The sequence below is a fragment of the Pygoscelis adeliae genome, unplaced genomic scaffold (genome assembly GCF_000699105.1).
Source record: "Pygoscelis adeliae isolate BGI_AS28 unplaced genomic scaffold, ASM69910v1 Scaffold174, whole genome shotgun sequence".
Taxonomy (NCBI): Eukaryota; Metazoa; Chordata; class Aves; order Sphenisciformes; family Spheniscidae; genus Pygoscelis; species Pygoscelis adeliae.
Window position 1 is genome coordinate 4,906,505 of NW_008824676.1, and position 24,397 is coordinate 4,930,901.

At 34.5% G+C, this 24,397-nt stretch overlaps 1 protein-coding gene across 3 annotated transcripts in view; it reads left to right on the forward strand.

The window, feature by feature from the left end:
• RIMS2 (regulating synaptic membrane exocytosis 2) overlaps window positions 1-24,397 on the forward strand; it is a 409,515-nt gene that overhangs the window by 167,500 nt on the left and 217,618 nt on the right. For 2 of the 3 annotated variants that reach the window (XM_009323095.1, XM_009323094.1), the window contains 7 exons: window positions 4,714-4,781; window positions 6,460-6,579; window positions 8,431-8,530; window positions 9,324-9,447; window positions 14,380-14,426; window positions 15,618-15,730; window positions 21,413-21,460. In XM_009323095.1, coding sequence (XP_009321370.1) covers window positions 4,714-4,781; window positions 6,460-6,579; window positions 8,431-8,530; window positions 9,324-9,447; window positions 14,380-14,426; window positions 15,618-15,730; window positions 21,413-21,460 — 620 coding nt within the window. The remainder of the gene's footprint in view (window positions 1-4,713; window positions 4,782-6,459; window positions 6,580-8,430; window positions 8,531-9,323; window positions 9,448-14,379; window positions 14,427-15,617; window positions 15,731-21,412; window positions 21,461-24,397) is intronic. The other variant, XM_009323096.1, reaches the window with a different exon arrangement.

Consider the following 24,397-nt stretch of genomic DNA (forward strand, 5'->3'; position numbering starts at 1 on the left):
GACTTACTTTTAATTTTACAAGGTTTCACAAATCATTTACCCAGTCAAGATTTTAATATTTATAGAACTTGCACTGAAAAATTTATGTCCAGTGATTTTATCAAGTCATTCATTGTACCTCAAAAAAGTGTGGGTGTACTAGGCAAGACATGTCTCCCATAGAAATGTAATATGCTACAGGGCTTCCACACAGTCACGCTGGGTATATTTTAAGTTTAAATATTTTATAATAATGGTTTGAATGCATTTAATTAACTTCTATGGTATTTAGACCTGTCATTTAGATGACTTAATGCAGTGTTAAGGGCAAACCTAGATGACCTACAAGGGCTTTATAATTTCTAATTTCTATGACAATTTTTTTGAAACATATGCTACATGTTTTAATGGAAAAAAAGAATACGGATATGAACAAAACAGTCTTTGGATGGAGTTGTTGCTTATTTTCCTATAATTTTAATTTTAGAATAATTGGTAGTTATTGTGAGACACAACTAAATTAAAAAGAAAGTCAGCTTTCTATATCTTGACTGAGAAGGAGAGGGGAAAATAGTAGAGCAAGAAGTGGGAGTGCTTTAATCTGGCAACAGGCTCAACTTTGCATGTGTTCCTCCATGCAGGTTTAGGTTCAGGGCTTACCATTGATAAAGAGTAACTGTTGCTGCAAAATAACTGGATCTTTTAAAATGTAAGTAATTTCTATGTGCTAATGCCTCAGGTATGCTGGGCTAAATGTGTCTAATCTTGGACACACATTGTATGTGGATGCCCCACATGGTAATACATGGGTGAGAGGATTCTTGGAAACCTTTTTAGAAAGCAGAAATCAGTTACACCAGCAGATGAGCCTGGGACCTATGTTTAAAGACTTGAAACAGAAACTGGTCCAGAGATCCTTTCAGTCTCCATTACCACTGCTGAGCTAAAGAGTGAAAAAGAAAGCATATGATACCCCTGTTCAAATGACACATTAAAAGAAATATTTGGTATTTCTAATTGTACAAAAAATAAATCCAGTAGACTTGTCTTCCATGAGACCTTGAAGAGTCCTGAGTCCTTTCTGTGACAGTTTTGGTATATTCTTGGATATGTAAACAAATATTTAAGGCTGTGCCACAATAGTAATTTAGGGTACTAGGATCCTCCTGACGAAAAGATGGTGGCCATCTGAATGAGTCACTGGGACCTCCTTTATAAGCAGTGGAGAAGAAGTGAGACATTTTGGGTATGACGAAGGTATGATTTATTTCACTTGGAAGTACACATCTAAAACAGGTCAAATGAACCACAACTTTAAAAGTTCTGTTTCCCTTCACTGATTGTAAAAGGAATATAGGCTGACTAATTCAGATGTACAGATCTGTACAATAAATATCTGAAGTTTGGGTAGAAGAATTAGAGGTCTCTAGATGTAATTATTTGAGAGTTGGCTGTAAAATTTCTCTGACAGGATGTAAAAGGACTTATCGCAAGAGATTTTTTTTACCCTGAAAGTCGAGAGAAATTTCAAGTTCTATAGTAGGAAAATAACCGATGTATTTTATTTTTACTGTATAATGGGAAGTTTTTTAAATTTTAAGTTATCACTCTCAATAACTTAAATAATATCTGGTAGGAACAATATCACGTATTATTGTATGCATTAATGTATGTAGATTACTATTTTGGATAGCTCTATTAAAAAAAAAAGATCCAGAATTTCTTTCTCTAACTGAAAGTCACTGTGTATGTTTCAAATGTGGATGTACATATGCCAGACTGTTAGAGCCCAATAGTGTTCCACATTTGCTCATATAAACACCTATAGGATGAACTTACATATATACAGCCCATCTGTACTTTAAAGTACAGTTACTGTAAAGCTAATTTAATTTCTGAGTGTATGCCTATATGCACATATTGTGGACATGCAAGTAGCAAGTGAAGATTGGACCCGTTTTTGGTGACTAGGTATATGCACGTTTGCAGTGGGAATGCGTATATGGTCAGTACATCTCAGGGGCCTCAACTTTTCAATAATTTATTTTCCTCTTTTTAAGAATTATTTTCTATTTAGACACACAAGTGAACGTTCAGTTTGATAGGAATCCTTGCTCTTGACAAGCTCATACAGAACTGTATAATTGATAGGGGAAAAGGCATGAATAGGAGAGCAGGCAAAGCCACGATGGGTTTCATAAAGTACAGGTAAAGTGCTATGTTCACTGTAGAACAGCAGGGACATAATAGCTATATTCCTGGATTCCTTTCTGGTGGCTTCTTTTGGATTATAAATGATAGTCGAGATTGTTGCTGAGGATTTTAAAACCTTAAAAAATGTCCAGTAATTTGCAGTGGTGGATTCTTAATGCCTAATGGTAGATATCTACATTTAAATTTAGTCTTAAATGAAATACACCATTTTTCAGAAATAGTCAGGAATTAGAATCAGTGAGAATGACCAGTTTTAACTGTTCTGCTTATAAAGCCCATTTTATTTCAGTGCTCTGCTTCTAGAATTAGGTACAAAATTACAGGGAACCAAATCACAACTTTTTTAGTCAGACTTTGGTTTTGGGTGCAGCAGTTATATTGATGACACAGAAAATAACTGCTGGGAAAAAACAGTATGGGCTCAAGTGCCTTTAGTTCATGCAATTAAAGCTGAGAAGTAATCATTACTGAGTGAGATGAGTTTTCCTCACTTAAGATCCATTTTAAAATGTATTTTAAAACCAGGATTTGTAAAACAGGCAATATGTAGACTGGAACTCTTGCAATCTTCTGGATATCTCTTAATGTATATTTATGCAGTAAAGGCTAGATCTTCATGAGCTCACTGATGATTTCACTCAGTTCCTCTGAAGCAATGTCTTTGGAGACAGAGGTAAGACAACACTGGAAGTTCCATGACAGAAGTACCTTTTGCAAAATGTTATTATCTTTCAGAAGAATATTTCTTTTCCCTTTAGTAGGATAGCCACAGTTTTATCTGTAATACAGTCAAGATGTTAACTGTCATGAGAAAGCAGTCTTGGTGAGAATTTCCCATTTTAAAATGTTATCTTCCTTTCAAGAAACACAGTTAATACATTTGCAGCAGGCCCATTTATTACTTAGAAAATACGAATGAATTAAAGCTTCAAAATAATTTCATGAGGTCCCTTCCTACTGTTGTTATGAAATCAAAGGATATTTAATATGCTACAGTATTTCTACAAAATGTAAGGGACTAAGTTCAAAGTGTCTTTTTGAAAAGAAAACCTTTGTATTCCGTACATTTCCTTCTTTAAAATGAAAATGAGGCTTGATTTTTTTTTTCCCAAATAGCATATGCAAGTGTATATATTAGGAGAAAACAAGTGAAAAAAGATCATGTTTCTCATTGTACGTAATATCCCTCTGAGGAGACTATATTTTACTTTTTTAAAGCATCTCTTAGCTTTTTGTAGCTTAGTTTTATAGGGCTGTATCTTCACATCCTCTCTGTAAAGTTTTCTAGACAAGTGTTAAGTCTATGATTAGACCTATTAGTTATATTTCACCAACTTACTGACGTAGTTTCAGAGGAACAGGTTGAGCAATGTCAAAGCAGGTTCTGAAGTAATGGAAATAGAAAAATGTCGTTTGTGGTCTGTGCTAAAAAGAGCAGAACTACTTTGGTTTAGTGTTTTTTTGGTCATGAAATTCGACAGAAAAGTCAACATTTTTTCCTGCATACAATAGGATCAAAATATTATGTAGCTTGCAGTAACAAAATATTTTTCACGTAACATTTAGTAACAATGGTGGGGGGAAAAAAACAGAGAGAGAAATGTAATAATGCAAAATGTGTGGGCATAATTTACAACTTAAAGTATCTACATAAAAGAGAACATTTTATTAAAATAGGTGAATCATTCTCCCATTCTGTGGACAGCAGCATTAATTTAGACCTTTTCTTTAAAACTGTTTTTTAAACCTTTCTTCCTACCATGTGTCTGCCATACAGGTTAAATTCTGATTCTCTAAACAGTATATCTATTTTGTCAAAACCTTACACATTTATTCCCAGTTATGAGGTACCTGTACTTACTAGAATTCTTCCTGATATTTAACCAGTAGACATTTCTCTGGGAATTTCAAGCAAAGTTAATATGCTTTTTATTCTAAAAATATTTTCTATATTTGTTTTTCTTATCAATCATATTTAACAGATCATTTAACCTTCTTAAAACATCCTCTACTGTACAGCTGATCATAGAGTACCATTGTTTTAAATATGTTATTGAAGTGCTTAGAATAAATACTAGTTTGTATTAGAAAAGCAAAGAAATACATTCCTTAAGAGAAAACTGTTTCTTTAGATTATGATAAAAACTCGTTCCATATTCAACTGCTTTCCTTTCTGAAAATTCTGTTAGGAATACAATACAATTTGCCTTTTCATTTAATTTACTGTAAGTGATTTTATAGGAACAGTTAAAAACTCTGAAGCAATGATGCTTTACACTGTACATAATTTATGCACACATGGACGCTCACAAACGTACCTCTTTCCTCACTGTATTTCATATTCCATGTACTCTGTTGTTGGAGCCTTAACTTTTTCTTGGAAGCACTTTGCAAGTCCTGCTAGCAGAGGTTATGAATCAGATAGGATAATCAGAAGTCTTTACAATTTTACTGTATCTTTGTCTGTCCTTTCTTTCACCTTTCCTTTACTGCACTATCTTGTCTGTCTGATTCTCGCAGGAGACATGGATTACAACTGGTTGGACCATACGTCTTGGCATAGCAGTGAGGCATCCCCAATGTCTTTGGTGAGACATGTGGAGCCTTACCATTTAGTTTCCTTTATCATTTCGCATTTCCTTTGTTTTATTTACACCTTTGCATGTTTTCTTTTTTGTATCCTTTTTTTTATCCCACACCTATAGGGGACAGTCAAAGGGGAAAAAGAAAAACTAGGGAGCAGGCAGTTTTGTCGGATTCTAACACCTTATCCGAGAGGCAAAAGAAAATGGTGTGCTTTGGTGGCCACTCTTTGGAAGAGGACTTGGAATGGTCTGAGCCTCAGATAAAAGACTCTGGGGTAGATTCGTGTAGTAGCACAACTCTAAACGAGGAACATAGCCATAGCGAGAAGGTACTGAGATTATGGAGCCTGCATTTTAACCTGCTCATTTGGTCTTTGTTTGCTCTCTGTCACTCATTAAAATAGTGCATAAAATAAAAGATAGGGTGTTCCTAGAGACAATGTAGCATTTCTTAAGGTGCAGAAAAGAAAAACAAATGAAAAGTCTCTGCATGCTTGCAGCTTTTACTGTTTGGCAGCCTAAGCAAAAAATTGAGAGGCATAAAGGAATGTTGTTCTTATGGTTGCGTAATAGCTTATCATGGTATTACCTTCAAGTACAAAGTAATTAACAATAAGGATTCTACTGATTGGCTTATTTGATTTGCTATGTTCAAACTCCTGGGGCTGAAATTAAATTAATAGTTTAAACCCCAGGTGAAAAAGGGAGAAAATTGGGTCTCTCTGCACAGAAAAGTTGTTTTTCTTTTTTCCCTTTCACTGTCATGGTTGTTCTTTTGTTTTGTTGCCATGCCATTTTTGTGCAGTATTGCGCAGAATTAAAGGCTTTGCCATCTGCTTTGGTATTTTTTATTTTTGCTTTCTGTTTGGTGGAGATTATGAGAAATCTTTTTAGAGTTATTAGTTGTAATGGGAGCAGATTTGTCTGTGCCTGCTAATTTTGCATGAAATAGAGCATGAAATGGTATTTTTCTGTGAAAAAGTGCTATGATTACACCAAATAAAATGTTAAAAGTTTATTAATTATGCCAATATACAAGTATAACTGTGCCCATGTATAGTAATGGAATAATAACATTCACTGTAACTATGCTTCATATGTGAAGTAATTATTCCAAGAAAGAAATGATACATTTAAATAGAATAATGACTATACCTTTTAATGTGTTCTATGATTTTTAATATACTACTACTGAGAGAAAATAAAACACTGAAAAAGTTTGTCAGTCTTAGAGAAAACTGACATGTTTGGAATAGTGGAAAAAGAAGAAATGTCTTACAGCAAATTGCTGTTTTGAGTTAAACTTCTTTTCAGTATAACCCTTATATTAGACCTCTGCAGTTGTTTTTGTCAGTACTCAGGTGTGATTCATTGTGTGTAGATAAATACATATAGTTGTCTATATCTGTCTAATCAAGATGCAAAGATCATTCTAGATATTTATAAACCGGATTCAGTAAAACAGATAATGTTATTAAATATTAGACATACATTGTGATGGACCATATATCCAAATAAATCTTTTCCAGCACAGTTTTCTGTCATTCTATTACATTAAATATTAGTGTAATCATACTACTTTAATGGCATTTTAAAAATATATCAGGAAATGAAAAGTATTACTGAAATATTTTTCTTTAAAATCCTATTCACTGTATTTTCCATTAACACCATATGATAGCATCCAGTAACTTGGCAACCATCCAAAGATGGAGACCGTCTCATTGGTCGGATTTTGTTAAATAAACGACTAAAAGATGGAAGTGTGCCTAGAGACTCAGGAGCAATGCTGGGACTGAAGGTTGGTAATGAATAATTTTGGAACTAACAACGCTCTCTGTTAAACTAGCTACCTTTATAATGAAAGTATTTTCATATTATATAGTGTATGCATACTGATATCTATAATGTCTTATCATACTCAAAATTACAAAACAAAGATATTTTATATTCAATTACCGAAAGTAATTTTACAGGGCTCCTGACAGGCTCAAAAAATTGTATTTTTCTGAAAGACTAGACATGTTTTCACAAGTTTGTTGAGAATGTCTGCTCTGCAAGGTACTAATTGCATCCTTGCTGGGCAAGCCAAGCCCTGTCCACTTTGTTCAGTATTGAGCATTGCACCACAGTATAACTTCTGTTCCCTGAAAGAGGGGAAAAATGTGAAAAATAAATTCTCTCTTTTGAAGATCTGGGGGACATCTGGAAGTTAATGACATTTCAATCCAGATCAGAGTCTGCCAATGGAAGAGCCTGTTTCTGGATCTTTTCCCCCTCTGATTGTTTGATTTGCTATACTTTAAATACACAAGACAGAAAATTATTTAATATTTATTTTTTATTATCACAAAGTAATGTGTTTGCATCTTTTTCATGATGCAGTACTGTTTGAACACATTATGAAGCTATTTGTAGCTCATATCTTGATCTCATTTTTGTGTGATATTATTTGCAGTTCCAGCAATACTAATACAAGCATGAGAATGAATTATACACAGTAAAAGAAACAAGCATGTATTTATTTTGATTCAACATCCTTGTTGTGAGAAATCATTAAGAAGTTTGATTAATTCTCCGTTCTCTATTTAGCGTGATGCTGACTTCACTTTGGGTACACAGATTAGGCTATAGTCATACACTGTAAATAGGGATTAAATCAGTGTAGTTACTTATAACACATACTAACAAGCTCTGGAAATTTTTGAATTTTTTACTTAACTGACAAATGATTTTATTTTAAAGCCAGTAGAGAAGCCAGTTAAGCATCACTTTTGGTATGTGTGTTATTGTCTTAATGTCAGAAAGTGCAAGAAAAGAGACTAACAGTGCCACTATGAAGTACTTTTTGTTTAAAATTCTATGTTTAAAATTCTAAAATCTTCTATTATAAAGATGAACTCTTCACTGAGATTCATGAATAGTTTAGATTCAAGAGTAACTCCTTTTTAATCTCAATAGACATCTGAAGAGAGTGATTTTCAGCAGTTATTCCTGACCTGAATTTTCAAATATTTACATTATTGAAAGTAATCTAAACTGGATATAGTATTACAAATTTTAAATCCCAATATGAAGACCGTTAAGAAACCTTAAGAATTTAAAGATTATGCAGTTATAACCAATTCTGATATGTGAATCTCCTGATTCTAAGGTAAGTGTTAAGGTTAAACCTGCTGAAGTTTCCTGTAGAGAAATCTTCAGTATGACAAGTATTTTCATCTGACTTGCCCAGCCAAGGTGAATTTGATTAATTGAGATGTTTGATGCTCAGTGTGAACATTGTGAGTTCTGTTACATTAATAGATCTGTTTTCAGTCAAAAAGTATTGAAGTAAGCAGTCTAATGACCAACATCTTACTTTTCTTGGGTGGTAATTTATAATACAGTGAAATACTATACATATATTTGCTAAAGTTTAAAAGCTTTAGCATTCTGTATTTGTATTGTGTTTAAATTACACAAATAGCCAGAATAGGTACAGACATAACCTGTCATAGCCAAAATTCTGTGGTGTCTTTTTCAAGTGTCTCTCTCTTACCTGGGCTACCTGAAAACCAAGGAAATGATTGAATTCTTCTTTCTGTTGCCAGAACATTTAAGTAATTTAAAGTAATTTTCATTCTATGAAAATACTTCCTCTTTGAAACAGGTAGTAGGAGGAAAGATGACTGAATCAGGTCGACTCTGCGCATTTATCACCAAAGTTAAAAAAGGAAGCTTAGCTGATACAGTGGGGCATCTTAGACCAGGTATGTATCTACTATAGATCTATACTGATGACTTGCTTTTCTGAAGGTGATAACAAGCGAGCGAGTTTAATTAGATGTGAAATTATGTTAAATGGGTGTGATGAACTGCTGCAGAATTCAAGCTGACATTCAATTACTAGATTATTGACATTACTGCTTTTGTGAAATATACAAATTCTCATGTTGTTCAAAATCATATTTTAACATTTTTATTCATGTTTTTATACTCAATATTCCACTGATGTCCTGCCCAGTCATTTTGTGGTGTATATTTTATTTAGAGCAAACCAAGCTATTACAAATGTGCTAACAGAATCAGCTCAGCTAAGAAACTGCTTCTATCCCAACATGCAAACCATGGATTGCTAGATTGGAGAATGTGCAAGAAATATTAACTATTAACATAAAAACTATCTGAACCTTAAATACTAAACTTGTAGAGGTAAATGCATCTTCAAAATAGTAAGTTGTTGAGATATGGTATTTTAAAGATCTGCATTTTCTAAAGAGCATGTTGGGATTTCTGTAAGCCACAGCTGCTAAATCGAGTAAGGGCTATATCTAATTCAGTAGGGGTCCTGCTGATATTATCGTTTCACTGAACTTTACATATTTCAATCTAAGCTGCAGAAAACCTTTAATACTCAGGATTTTCCTGTATGAAGGACTCCAAACTTGTTCTGTAACACAGGTTTCACAATTCAGTAAACTGACAGTAAAAGGGCTTAAATTGTCATTTTAAGTACAGTTCACAGAAGATGTCGTAAGTAGTGTGTTATTACTGAAATTATAGGTGACGAAGTATTAGAATGGAACGGAAGGCTACTACAAGGAGCCACCTTTGAGGAGGTGTATAACATAATTTTAGAATCCAAACCTGAGCCACAAGTGGAGCTTGTCGTTTCAAGACCAATAGGGTAAGTAATTTCATAAATTTTTTTTCTACTTACACCAGTAAGTAGAAAGAGCTGGTGTGAAATCCTGTCTTCTCTGACAGTCCCAGGCATTATCTGCTAATATGGTCAAAAATAGGTTCCTTTCTGTGGTTATTTAGTTGGTAATGCAGCCTATATTGGCCCTGAAACTGTGGTTATACTCTTTATTGTTGCAATTCTTGATTAATAACTTGACTCTTGATTTTTATTTCTTCATTCCTGTTTTTATATAAATATATAAAATGACATATTCATATTTGGTCTATGAACTGATGATGAACTCTATTTACTGAGAATCTGCAGTGTAAAATTTTGCCCAAAATACAGTATGCTAATGAAAATCAATATGCTTCGGAAAGTCTCTAATCCACATTCTCATCATCTTCATCTATGAAATCTATTAAATTATTGCTTGTTATCTAATACAGAACATAGCTGAATGAATAGCTAGCACTAGTGCTCGTCTAAACTGTGTGGCACTTTTTCTTTGGTGCTTTACATTGTCCAGTTTTCTTAACTTTCAGACCTACCTCTCAATGTCCAAACTTAAATTTTTCTTGCATAGCAATAGGGCATTTCTAGTTGCTTTGTTGTATTAGACTGTGAATATTTCCCCTTCTTCATCTGTTCTTTTTCTTCCAAGTTCCTACAGCTTACAGTCACATCGATCCTTTTTTTACTTCTCCATTGAAGTTCCACAGCTGATCACACCAGGGCTGTGAAGAGGGGGATGCTTATCACTGAATTTGAAGATGCTTACAGTTGTTAAGAATTTTCTCTTTCCCCCCACAGAATTATTGTGATGTATATGACACAACTGGACAGGGTGTTAGGTCATCTCATCTAAGCTCCTTTTTCCTCGTGAGGTTGGACCAGATGGTCTTTCAAGATCCCTTCCAACCTTGGCTGTTCTATGATTCTATAATTATAATTAATTATAATTAATAAATATATTTATCCCTTTATTTTGTATAAGATGCACAGAATTATCTTACCTTCATACAAGAAAGAATGGGTAACACAACAACTAAAAATTAAGAAGTACTAAAAAAATCTAGAACCATATAATCTGAGGATGGAATTTCAGTGAGGATAATTTGTTATGGGGTCAGCTATAATAGGAACTTAACGTGTTTGACACATCAGGAACTTAATGTGTAGGAACTTAATGTGGTTTGACAATTTTAAATGAACTTGATAATAACAAAAACTGCTTTATCTTGTCAGAGAGATGAGAGGTTATCTCCTACATACATACTGAATTGCAAACCCTTTAGGGTAAAGGCTGTATCATCTGTCTTATCCTTAAAAACCTTTGAATAACTTGGGAGTTGTAGGTATAATAGTCATGCTAAGGGACAGACTACATTGCTAGAAGAATATTGTCTCAGAAAAGGAAATTTCAATTTCATTTCATACAGGTGTAAGATCTTTCATAGTTTCTCTCAGACGTTTGTAGCAAAAGTTTCAAGGAACTGCTTACATTTTGAAGATATTTGGTTTTTTTCTCTTTCTGCATTCTCTTCATTGTGCAAAACCTCCTGTATTCTTTCCTGTGCTTTTATATTTACTGTCTGTTGTTTACCTTCCTTATCATCATGTCTTCTGTTATGTTACCATGTGCTCCACTTGCTGTCACTAAAGCAGCTCATCTATAATTCCTTAAAGAAAGTGATGTGGGCTCTCAAGATGCCTTCTTCAGCATTAACTGCTTGCCACATAGTGTGAAGAACTGAACCAGATCAGGGCTAAAAAAGTTGTTCTGTGTACTTGATTCCCAGTGTCTTTCTGCAGTAGATGTAAAAGAGGGTTTTCACCTCCAAAACTCCAGTTACTAATCTAAATGGGTTTATAACTGAAGTCTCAGTGATGAATACTTTCTGTGAGTTGTTAAGGTTTTAGATTCTGGTTAGATGTATGTAACTTTTTGGATTTTGATATTAACAATATAACTTCAGAAATGTTTTTCATGAGATTTGAGCTGATGAACTGGAAATACCATGTTATCTTCTCAGTTTAGGAGATTTCTGGTCGTACTCAAATAGACTATAGAAATTAATATCTTATGCTTGCCCAAGGAAACATAACACCATAGGTCGGTTTTCTGTCCCAGGGAATAAAGTTTCAGTGTATTTAAAATCATTAAAAGTTCAGATTTACCAGATGTCTGAAGTGATAATTATTTTTATTAGAATAATTGATGCCCACTTGAAGGATTTCACTTTTGCATTGAGGTATATCCTATTACTTATAAAGAGAGTCTCTCGATGGTCTCACAGCAGTGCACTAACTCATGCCAGAAATCTTCAGACAGTTACTAGCAATTAACTTAGTTGAGAAAGATAGTAATAAATAACCTGTTGTCATATCCTGATATTCTGAATACAAAACCGAATTCCAGTAAACATGATTGTTGGTTCTTCATTTTATTATGGGCTGACTGCTATGAAAACTGAGGATGGCAAGTTAAGCTGATAAAGGAAGATAAAATGGAAAGCTCCTTTAAAAAAAGAAGATCATACCATTTTGGCATGCAATTTATCCCTTTTTCTATCTTAAAATAAAAACTGATGGCCAAGTTGCTATTCTGTGTGAGCTGGTTGTCTCTTATACGCAAGAACTTACCTATTTTCTGCTTTCTAATTCTCAGAAACAGTTGTTTTAAAATGCATGTTATTTTCATAGTTACTACTGTTTTGAATCTGGAAGGAATGATGCATTGTGTTTTATTAATTATTCTATACAATCTGCTTGCAATGGAACATATCTTAAAATGTAAAGAGATGCCTAAAAGTACTTCTGCTTCTCCTACATCTGTTTATCTCTCTCAGAGTTCCTTGTAAGAAATATCATTCACACTATTGTGAAATACTGGGATCTGTATTCTTTAGGAACATAAATGATAGTGTTCAAAGCTTTCAAGTTTATTGTCTTAGCTATCTATAGAAAACTCATATTCAATCTGTTCGCAATGATACATATTTTCAAGGTTTTCTTCTCAAAGTCACATGATAGAAATACTTTTTTAAAATTACAGGTTAGGTTCTGGAGTGTATTTCTGAGTAAAGTAATAGGCGAGTATTGGGTCCCTTTATAAATTCTACAGATATCAAATATGCAAACTTAAATATTTACTTCTTTAGTAGTCCTTGCAAGGTTCTGGCAAGTTTTGCTAACTAAAAACAGAGACAGTGATTTTTTCTTGTCTACAGTGGACAGTTACACCAGTTGCATGCCTTCTGATTAATTTGAATTCTTGGGTACTGTGCATCAATTCAGTTGGAAAGATTCCTCAATCTGCTTAGTAAAGCTATCTTTCTAGTAAGTCTTGAAAAAAGTTTGGAAACGGTATACCAAAACAGAACTAGATAAGTTTTATTTATATCTAATACAGACTCTTTTTTTCATTGTATGAGCCGGTAGATATCACTGAAAGCATTTTTAACTTTCCCTTACTTTTCACATACTTTTGTGGTGGGTTGACCTTGGCTGGCTGCCAGATGCCCACCCAGCCACTCTCTCCCTCCTCCTTCTCAGCAGGACAGGGGGAGAAAATAAGACAAAAGCTCATGGGTCAAGATAACGATGGGGAGATTACTCAGCAATTACTGTCATGGGCAAAACAGGCTCGACTTGGGGAAGATTAATTTCATTTATTAGGAATTAGTAACAGAATAGGATAGTGAGAAGTAAAAACAAAAATAAAACCACCTTCCCCTCACCTCACTTCTTCCCAGACTCGACGTCACTCCTTTGCTCCTGACTCTTCTACCTCCCCCCTGCTGAGCGGCGCAGAGGGATGGGGAATGGGGGTTGCGGTCAGTCCTCCTCTCCCTCCTTCTTCTCTGACCTTGGTGTCTGCAGGGATGTTTCTCCCATGTTTTTTTTTCTCACTCATCTCTCACACAGTTGCTGCACAGTTTTTTTAGCCTTTCTTAAATATGTTATCACAGAGGCACGACCACCTTGGCTGATGGGGTCAGCTGTGCCCTGCAGTGGGTCTGCTGGAGCCGGCTGGAACCGGCTGGAACCGGCTGTGTCCGGCATGGGGCAGCCCCGGCCCCTCCTCACAGAGGCCGCCCTGGGCAGCCCCCAAGCTGCCCAAACCTGGGCACTGACACCCAACGCAACCTTGAAGAAACCAACTGCACTGAAACACGCATAATGATTTTAAATATTGTTCTTGCTGTGACTCAGAGCTGAAGCTCTTCATCTTGCCTGGTTTTGCTCAAATACCTCCAAAATGCTTTATTAGCATATTGATAGTTTTTATTAGCATACAGTAATGTTTGCCCCTCATGGGAAGAATATGTTCTTTGGGACGTGGGTGGACATAATGAGGTACTTAGTCATTGCAACTGAGTGCTTTAAAATTACATAGCTGTACACACAATTTAATACAGGTGATGCATCATCTCATATATATGCAAGCATGCAATTTTGCCAAATGAAATTGTTCATCTTAGTTATGGAAAAGGTAAGATTGTCCAAATTTGGGGTTCAAGGACAGTAAAGGACATATTGGGATAGCCATTATTGGCAGTCTAGTATGTTTGAGTGAGGGTCCAATAAATTTAATTAATGTATAATGTCATAATAAAGTCTAGTACTCACAGATTTTAGTCTACCATTAACTCTGAGATTGTTCTTTTTTTTTATTTGCTGAATTATTTTATTTGCGACTGTGCAGCCTCTCTCCTGCGTTCACCAAACCACTTGTTCTGTAAGCTTTAATTTGCCACTGAAATTATTTATACTGGGTAAAAGATAAATCTTTCCCATGGGTGAAGAGAGTCAGCAGATCATACACCTTTCCTGAGGCATTCCATGGCTTGAGAAGTGTTATAGTCTAACTGAAATTTGAATATGCTTGTTAGATAAAGGATCAGCCTGTCTTAATTTTCCTGATTTCAGGGACATTCCCAGAATACCTGACAGCACACATGCACAGCTGGAGTCCAGTAAGTTTCAATTGTGGGGTAGGAAAATCTTCTCTCTCTTTTATGTAAGCACAAATAGATTGAAAAATGTCATCTACAGTCAGTATAGCTGTCATCTCTTTGTCCGTATTTGTCTCAATATGTCATCTCACTGTATTATCTATCTACCTTTGTTTAATAATAAACTATCAAAAGTCAGGACATTTGGTTATAAGCTTAGGCTATTTTTGACTGAAAAGAAAAGCATAATTCTAACTCATATACAGGAACATTAATAGTAATTTTTAATTTCCTGTTTTATTGTCTTGCATTTCAGTTGAACCTTATAAACTAAAAATGGGGGTGAAATGTTCTTTATTTACAACCTGAGAGATAGCTACTTTGAAATCAGAATAATTCTACTTTATTAGAAATATTCAGCACTCTCTAAATCAGCTAAACCAGTATTTCATGTGGGGAAAAATTACTTGTTCTTTGGCTTAGATCTGATTAGATGGATCTCAGCCTGGAGTTATTTTTTATCATTGTTTTAGAACTCTTTTATAATAGAAGCCATGAATAAATGCAGTGGCATAAACTTGATTATAATAATATGGAAAAACTCCTACAATAACTTTTCACTGATCACCCAAGTCTTAAAATAAAATCCATTTTATGTTTTGTGAGATGTGGAATGTCTTTTGTATTTATAAAAATACTTTACTTTTACTTTATGTTTTATATGTCAAAACTTGCCCCCTGACAGTTTGCAGACCTTGCAGATTTGAAACAAAATACACAAAAAACATTATGTGCATCTTGATATTCTTGTAAAAATCTAGTTAAAAATTAGCCTGATTGTACAAAATAGTAAGTGCCCTTCAGAAGACTGAATTCCTTTGACCACAGTAAAGTATTTACTTTACTATTTAGGAATTTTGGGCCTTCAACTTACTGACATAATTACAGTCAGAAATATCTGAATAAACTATTTTTCATTCTATATGCTTCAGGTGACATTTTGCAGCTATAATAAGCTTGGAAAGCTTTTGATTGCATCTGAGCACCAAAAGATTGAGTATCATTATTTGGTAATTTTAAATAGATAAAAAAGTGATATTTATCACAACTTTATTGTATGTTTGGTTATATTTGTACAATTTTTCTTTAAAGAACTTTGTGAAAAATGCATAAGTGCTACTATTTATAAAATGTTTTTATTTATAATTACAGGTTCTAGTTCATTTGAATCTCAAAAAATGGACCGACCTTCTATTTCAGTGACTTCTCCTATGAGTCCTGGCATGTTAAGGGATGTTCCACAGTTCTTGTCTGGACAACTTTCAGTATGTAAACATTTCATTAATATTGGTGTTGTGCTTTTTGCAACATATAAAACTCTCACTGCAGAGTGCAAGCTACCTCTAACATAAATTTCTTGTTAAACTAGCTAAATTGTTTGGTTAATGCTATATATCTCAGTGTAGGCAGGGCCATAGTTTCATAAGGACATTACATTTTATTCGCTTTTGGAAATTTTATATATGTTGAATTAGATATATATTTATATTTATCTAGTAAGCTAGACTGGTAGAGTCAAATTTTCAGAAAGGCCTAATCTTGGCCTCCAGTTATGTTTGTGCTGTTGAGTGTATACACTTTTTCAACTGTAACTCTTCCATGTACAGTTGGTACATTTTATTACCTGTGTGCTTGGACATTAATAGTCCTTACTTCTTTTGCATTAGCTTTCATATATACCTTTGCCCAGATATCCCTTTGATTGTTTACTAATGTTGTATTCTTTGTACCAGCGTATTCACTCTCATTGAGAACAGAGTTCATTACCTGCATGTTTTCTTTAAAAGGGTAATTTTTTGTACTAAACTGAAGAACTTGGGTTTTGTATGCCTTTTTCTGTCATTTACAATGCCAAAGTGTGATTTTTCAAAAGTGCTCAGTTGTGCCCTGGTACATGTCGAAAAGGAAAGGAAAATTGAATGGAAGCAGTGCAAAACTGGTGTTAAACAAGTTTGAAAATGTCACATTCATATTTCTTCCAAGCTGTTTATGTTAAGATAATGAGTGCGCCATAAAAATATGCATAAAATCTAAGCAGACTGTTTATAGGTCTCACAGAAATGGTTTATGGTGTTCATAGAGGAGAGGAAGAAATATTTTTGTTTGTTCAGCAGCCGTGTTGGCTCCATTTTGCAATGCATGAGACATTATTTGTTTTGCTCATCAGACCAGCCATCTACAATATATAATTTTTAATTTTCTGTAACTGTTGTACTTAACTACTTTGAAAGACTTAATCCTTTGGATAAATGGAGAACTAGAAATCTTGACTGTAGAGTACAGAATGCTTTGCACAAAATACAATGACAAGGGAACATGAACATGAACATGAACTGTCAAAATATACAGACCGAGGTTTCTAAAAAACAATTTAGTTTTATGAGACAGCAAAAATTGTTGATAGTGGAAACAGGGGGAAAGAAATATCTTTTGGCTAAATCTCATAAAAGATTAGTCTGCAAAAGGTTTTGGTTCCTAGCTCCCAGCATGAAATTCAGATCCAGAGTTAGCTGCTCAGACATCCAAAGCACAGACACTGTGGAATGATGATCCAAATAGGAACCACACAGAACTGACTTCCTCACTTTCTCAATTTCAGAAACAAAATCTTCAGGAGTTTAAGATCAGGATTTATTAGCAAAGTCAGTAATTCTGTTGATTTTGTGGTTTGATAGGATATTGCAGTTTGAGGTGAATAAGAATAGTATCAGGAGATTTGGAGGTATATTCTAATTTACTGAGAATAACAGAATTCACAAGGTTTTATGTCTCAGAATGGCATATAAATTCAGTGTTTAAGAGAATTGTTCCTATTTTTATTTTTTGTTTGTTTCAAGATATAAATGATTTTATTAATAAGTTTATAGCATTTCTTTCCATCTAAGGAAACCAAATAATGTTAGGAGACATTTAAAGATCTTTCCTACATTTGTTCTCTTTATACTCCCTTATATACTGTAGGCAGTTATATACAATACTCCCTACTACACAATATCCTTGTTTCCCTCAGGGAGCAGTTGATATCTGAGAACACGCAGCTCCAGTTGACTGACACTGAAGTCAGAAATGCTCAGTAACTCTCTACATTAAAGTCCTACTGTCTCAATGTAGACTCCTAACATCAGTAGACAGTTTGAAAATTTGGACACCTGTCTTACCTCACCAGCTAAAGAAAAGTTGGAAATAGCTGTATTTCATGTTATCGTGTTAATGGCACAAGCCAGCTCCTGCTGCTGTTGGCTCAAGGCTTTGGGAGGCTAGGACTAAACCTTTTGCTTTGCGAGGAAGGGTGGCTGTCACAATGTCTGAATATGGTGTGGATGATAGCAACGTGGCACCTAACTGGGCACATTGAAATGTGTAGACTAAAATATGTTTTTAGAAAAAGGTTACTTTAAGACAAATGAAGTATTCTACAGGAATAGTTTTTTCAAAACAGTAAATATCTGTAGTTTCTTTTTGATCTGATATTTTAAGTTAGTTTGGAAAAATCACAAATTTTTTTACTTTTCAAACTTGAGGGTTTATGTGCCTTGAATGTAGTGCAATGAATACTTTTTTCCTTCACTTTTTAAAATTTTGGTTTCTCATTTTATGACTTTAAAACATTTTGAAACTTTGGAACAGTTAGTGAAAAAAACAACTCTTTGTAGAGTTTGAGATGTTTTGAAAAGTTAGAATGGACTATGAGGTTTTCTAATTTTGGACCTTTAGCAAAGGTGAAGGAATAGGGAAAAATTGAATTTTAAAAACCTCCTCAAGTTCCAAAAAATATTTTAGTTTGAACACTACGAAATGGATGAGCTTCAGTATTTTGGTTTTCCATGTTTTTAATTAGCTCTTTTCTGACAGAACAGTTGATGGAACACTCATTCATTCCAAATAGCTGAGTAAGGTGGAAATGGAATGAAATACTAAATTCCGACTGTAATTGGAAAGGTGCTCTTTATGGTGAGTGCCTAGGCGGGAGAATAACTGCAGAGCCCTGGTGGTAGATGGGGACAGGATGCTGTTCTTTTTAGAAGTGGAGGGTCGGTTGATATTCTGGGCAATGGTGGCTGAATTCAGACAGGTATGGTGAATCTGAGGGAATGGATGATAGGTAAGATTTTGGAAGTGTTTTCTTTATTTTCTGTACTTTTGGACAGTATCATGTAGTCCTGATGGGACGTTGTTAGGGCAGCTGTAGTTAATAGGCTGTGAAATAGAAGAGTTGTGGGCAGAAGTGGAGATACCTACAGTTTGGGTGGAGGTCTGAAGTATTTGAATAAATACGTGGATATATGTAACCTTATGCAGACAGCGCTACAGATCCTTCAAGGGTTTTTATATTAATGGTGTTTTAGAATGTATTTCTTTACATTCAGTATGGTTTTAGCCAGTTTAGCTGCAGCGATGACTCCCTACTATTCAGGGATATCTTTCTCTATCTGTTCAGTGTTTTCCTCTTTATCGGCATTGGTCTGTGTACCTGTTTTCTTCTGTTGAGGTTACAGTGACACTCCAGAGCTGGCTAATAGGATTTCCCATGAAGCAAACCATCTCACATAGCTAGGAAATATTCTTTCCATTAATAATTATTCTGCCCAAATACATATTTAATTGAACAAATTATGTGCAGCTACAGTAAATTATTGTGTGTTATAATTTACTAAGGTATATAAATAATTTACCTGTATTCTGTGCAGTTTATTTTGTGGCATTTTTGATCCACATTGTTCTTTCAGGGGAGTATCTGACTGTTATTGCAATTATTGTTTTATTATTATTTGCTTTGCCTGGTTCCTGTTTCTGTGGGTTTTCACTGATTTGTTTTTCCTTTAATATCATTTTGAAAAAGTTGGTATTCTTTGTGTGTTGGTGCCCTTTGCTTCATTACTGCATTCTGGCTACTTTTTCAATACTGCATGAAAAGTATAACTTGGAATGTTTTTGTAAGAGTTAGGTTTAGAGACTGATAATATGACTAGAAGACCGTCTAAATGGATACAGGTATAAAACTATAATATTTCATTTTTGTACTTGTGGAAATTCTAACAGAAAAGGGATGTCATTTATAAAATTAATCTATTTCCTTGTACAGCTGAATCACAGAACCACTTCAATAGATTTTCCATACATGTTCAGTTTATAAAGCAATAAAAATATGGTATATTAATTATAGCTCTATTATCTGTAGCATATTAGAAATCGGGTATTGTACATTGTGAAGAACATAATATGTCAACATATTGGGGGGATGAGGTCAAGTATGAGACATGCTCCCCTTCCCCCTTTCACCTTTTCCTTTTCTCCTTTCTTTTCTCCCCTTTCTACCTCTACAAAAGTAAATTGCTGTTGCTCTAACGTTGAAACCTGGAAAGGTCTAGGTAGTGCACACAATGTGCTTATTGCCCCCCATTTTCCAAGGCAGAATATGGCAGACGAGGGTCCTTGGTGCATGGTGGGAGATATACTATCCCTCTTAGGATTGCAATATTCTGGAATATCTGTATGTCTCTTGTAATACAGAGCAGAAGCAAGCTGAAGATCTACTTTTATTGTACATGAGTAGGTTACATTCTAGCACCCATACATTGGGCTATGCAGTACTGCCTGTGCAGTGTGCAGCTGCTGCACCTCGCAGAGCACAGGAGCACATCATACAGAACCCATGATCCACACTGTCAAATTTTCTTATATATCCTCTTGCTTTGGTGTGATAACAGACGACTTCACACATTTTATGCAACAGATTTCTCCAGCATCTGTGCATGCCAAGTAAGCAAGGAGGGTGGCAGAACCATCACCGCACCGCCTATCTCCATACTTTGGGTACACTTCTTACGGAAGTGAATATTGAGTAGTAGCTTCTTTCCATCACTTTGAAATAGATCAGTAATCTCAGGAAAAGCGAGCAGGGACGTAAAGGAGATTCAAGTCTGTCAGATTGCTGTGGTTGTTGTGACCTACTCCCATGCTCCTGTTCCCCACTCACTGGCCTTCTGAGGTATCAACATGTGCTCCTGTTCCTGTGCATTCCCCATACTTGGTACCCTTTCTGTGCCGCTCCATTAGCTGTTGCCCTAAGCTGAAGATGGAGAGTGGTTGGCTGGAGTTTGTAGCTAGTCCAGGGTGTTGTCTGTACTGATGTAGTCTTGATGGTAGCCACTGGAAGCCACAAGGTTGTATGTGGTCTGAAGTGTTACATCACAAAAATAAGAGTTATAAATGCATCTATGTGTGCAGTGCAACTACTAAGTTTGCTAAATGCTCTAGATCCCTTTTCATGCAAGGGTTTTCTGTATATACCATATGTCATTTCTGTCATGATTGCTGGAGAATTGAAATACATTGATTGTACCTTCCCCTGTCTAATGTTAATTCCAGATAGCACTAACTTTCTTTTAAAAATTTTTAAAGTATTTAAGAGGGTTTTTTATAGAAATGCCTCTTAAAGTTGCAGAAAAGAGAAAACCTTTTACTTTACTTGCTTTACTCTAGAAAGCAACCAAAACTGTCAGTGCGTGAACGGTACTTGTTTCTGTCTCTGAATATGCATCTGCAATCTTCCTGAAAGAGATGATCAAGCTGAACTTATGTTTCCTACCCCACTTTTAAATCACACTTTGTTGACCTGCTCCTTTTGTTAATGTTATTTCTAAATCTATTTGAAATGTTATCTGTAGACCTGTAAAGTGAAATCCTTGCTCCTGGGGAATCAGTGGCAAAATTCCCTAAGGCCAGAATTTCCATCACAGGATTTTGATATGATTTGGTAACAGATTTGGAGATTTAATTTATGCATTGCATTAAAATACTTTGTGTTAGATAAATATGTCGTTGGTGTAAAGCTGTGTTTAAAGTAATAGTTGTGTGTCTTTGTTTTTACTTTTGGTCTTTTAGTTTCCAGCGTGTTGTCCTTTTTGGTTTTGTTTTATTGCTTTTTCTTTAATTTTGCTTACCAGAGCCAAAGCCTTAGTAGAAGAACAACGCCTTTTGTTCCTAGGGTTCAGGTAAAGACTTCGTCTGCCTGACAGAAACTAAAGTTGTGGTTTTTTCTTTTGTTTGGTATGGAAAATGCATAGTAGGAAAACGTTACATTATAGTCCGTTTTCCCATATTTTTAGTGTGTTGCTTTAAACCATATTAACAAGTTTCATGTCATCTTGTGAGCAGCTTGTAAAATTCTGCATGGGGGTTAAAATATTAAATTAAAATTTAAAGAGACAACTAGTTTTTGCTTTCTGTTTACCCAATATTAAACTCATACAGGTTTCAATAGCGATGATGGTTATGCATCCCACATACAAAATGTGTGTACTGTTTAAGCAATAAATAATTTTGTGCTTGAGATCATTATATAAAGAAGAATGTCTCTTTAAATCATTCATTATCATTACTTAACACATCCTTTTTTGCATTTTCCAAGTAATAGTAGCACCTTGAGTGGAAGACAGGCAAAAAATTTGTACCTTGTTTAAAGAAACAAATTTCTTGTATATGAAACTTGGTTCTTGCATTTTAAAAGTACATCAAAACATTGAAATAAAAAATGAATTCTCCCATCGTGTTACTGAATTTATTTAGCTTTGGTATTCTGTTTAGGTACAAGTTGTTTGCCTTTTTTCATTAGGAAACTCCTAAGGTATTGTAGATTAACGCAAAAGTAGGTTGTACTAATACGTTACAATGCTTATCTTGCTTTGCTGCATGTTTTTCAGTTTTTTGTAAATAGAATATTATCGGCTTTTCTTACAAAATATCTTTATGGAGATGTTAATCTTTTGTGTGGGAGCTGTATAAATGTTTCTCTTGTTTAATCAATTGCTCAAGGAAAGGTGTAAAGAATGATCTAAATGATCAGAATGAGATGACTAAATTTCATATTGAAATGGAAAAAAAATCACATATATATACTTATAAAGGAATTCTAAATAAGACTGTAGGAAATGGTTTGGTTATGACTCATATTTGACAATTTCTTCCACAATATATTTCCTGAAAGTAGTCCTTACAACTGCTTAAATGTAAATTCAAAATAAAAAAACTAAGAAAAAAATTGAGATTAAAAAAGTAATGTCTTGATAGTATTGTTTTAGGTTAATATATTATTATGTGCTACTGACATAAACTGGCTTTGTATTAAAAATTTAAAACGTCCTTTATCATGATTAAGAAAGCTGGCTTCTGCTCATGGTAATGAAATCAAAGAAGGGTACAAATTCAATCACAAGTTGTTAAGTAGTGCATAAAGGTAAATATTGTATATGACATAAGTAGTCTTCTAATATTTACTTTCTTTTTAGATATGTGCAAAATAAATTAAGAAATGATATGACAATTGATTGTTCGATTTAAAAAGGAAACATCTGCCTGAAACCTGCATGTTTCATGAGCTACTGTAATGTAGAAGTGACATGTAGTAGTTCCTTGTTTTAATCACATTATATAAAATAAAGAAATAATAGACATAAAATTTGCCAGTTCTACTTAGACTAATATCCTCTAATGAAAAAAAAAATTACTTTGATCAAATGATTATGGTAGTCATTTAAGAAAATAAGTGTAATGCTTGATAGAGAATATCCAGCAAGAGGTGAAAGTGTATGAAGCTTAGTCTCTCACCTCTGGTTGGATTATTTTTGATATTGTAGATAAGAATTGTCTTTAGCCCCAGTTTTGTTTCTGCACAATGTGCAGTCATTGTGGACCTCTCTAACAGTTTTTAGCAGAGCTCCGTAACAGTCAAAGCTAAACATAATGTTTGTGACAAGAGTTCCTGAAGAACTCAAACTTATGACCTTGGCAACATCTTTACAACTAGACTGAAACAAAAAGTCCCCCATCTGCCCACTTTAAGTAGGGATGGTAGGTAGTTTAAAATGGATTAATTTAAGATATGTTTACAATGTAGGCTGCAGAGAAGAACAGAAATTCTCCAGCGATCTTTAAACAAGGGTATTAGAAGCAGTCCAGCAGCAGTGCAGAACTCTGGTTACTTTTTGGCATGAGAAATTAGCTAACTCAGAGCTTTGAGCTGTTGTTTATGGTTGTCAGGAAGTATACATTACATTGTGGGCTGTGGTATAGCTGTGTCTGTAAATTCCCTACAAGACTGAGGATCTCCAAACATTTCTGTTTATACCTATTTATTTCATTGCTCTCAAGAGGAAATGCACTTCTTTATTCTTGCTTGTATCTTCTTTACTTGTTAGTCTGAGACTGATCCTGGTGATAAAAGTCCCAGATTCTGGCACAAGTTCCTCTTCCACTCTTCTCTCCATGTGATTCCTTTAATTTTCTAGCTCTTGTATCACTGGATGATTTAAACCCTATCATTATTATTTTATTGGGAAGAAAAACACTCTATTTCCTTTTTTCCCTACCATGCACCCTTCTCCTGAACTTTTACTAGTTCTACAGTACTTGGAAAAGTGTGTATTTGTTTCCTGAACTTTTAGATTCAGTTTAGCATACCAGCAATTTTCTAACTTACAGAGTGATACTTTGCAATATCTTTGAAGGGAACGATCTGTTCTTAAATTTGTGTTTTCCATGCAGTATCTCTTGATTACTTGGTGGAGCCTCCTTTTGAGCCAGAGTTGCCATGAAAACCCTGTTTTTTTTCTAACTTCAAAAATTTCAGACATGCTTTTTGCTTTAATACACAACATCAGTATTTTTGATCGTGTATAAAAATATATGGATGCATCTATTTGGCATTATTGAAATCAAGATGAAGGCACTAAAAAAGAAATTTTTAAAAGAAATGTAGATTAGGGCAGCCTAAATACCTCCATAATTTTCCGGCCTTCATATCCTAGAAACTCTTCAATTTGACAGCCTTTTCTTGTGGTTTTTTCCAGCATAGCAGACAGCAGCTGAAGCAGACAGCAATAATAGTTTGGTTTAGCAACCCTCAGTAGTCAGGATTTGTTAGAGGTATGTTT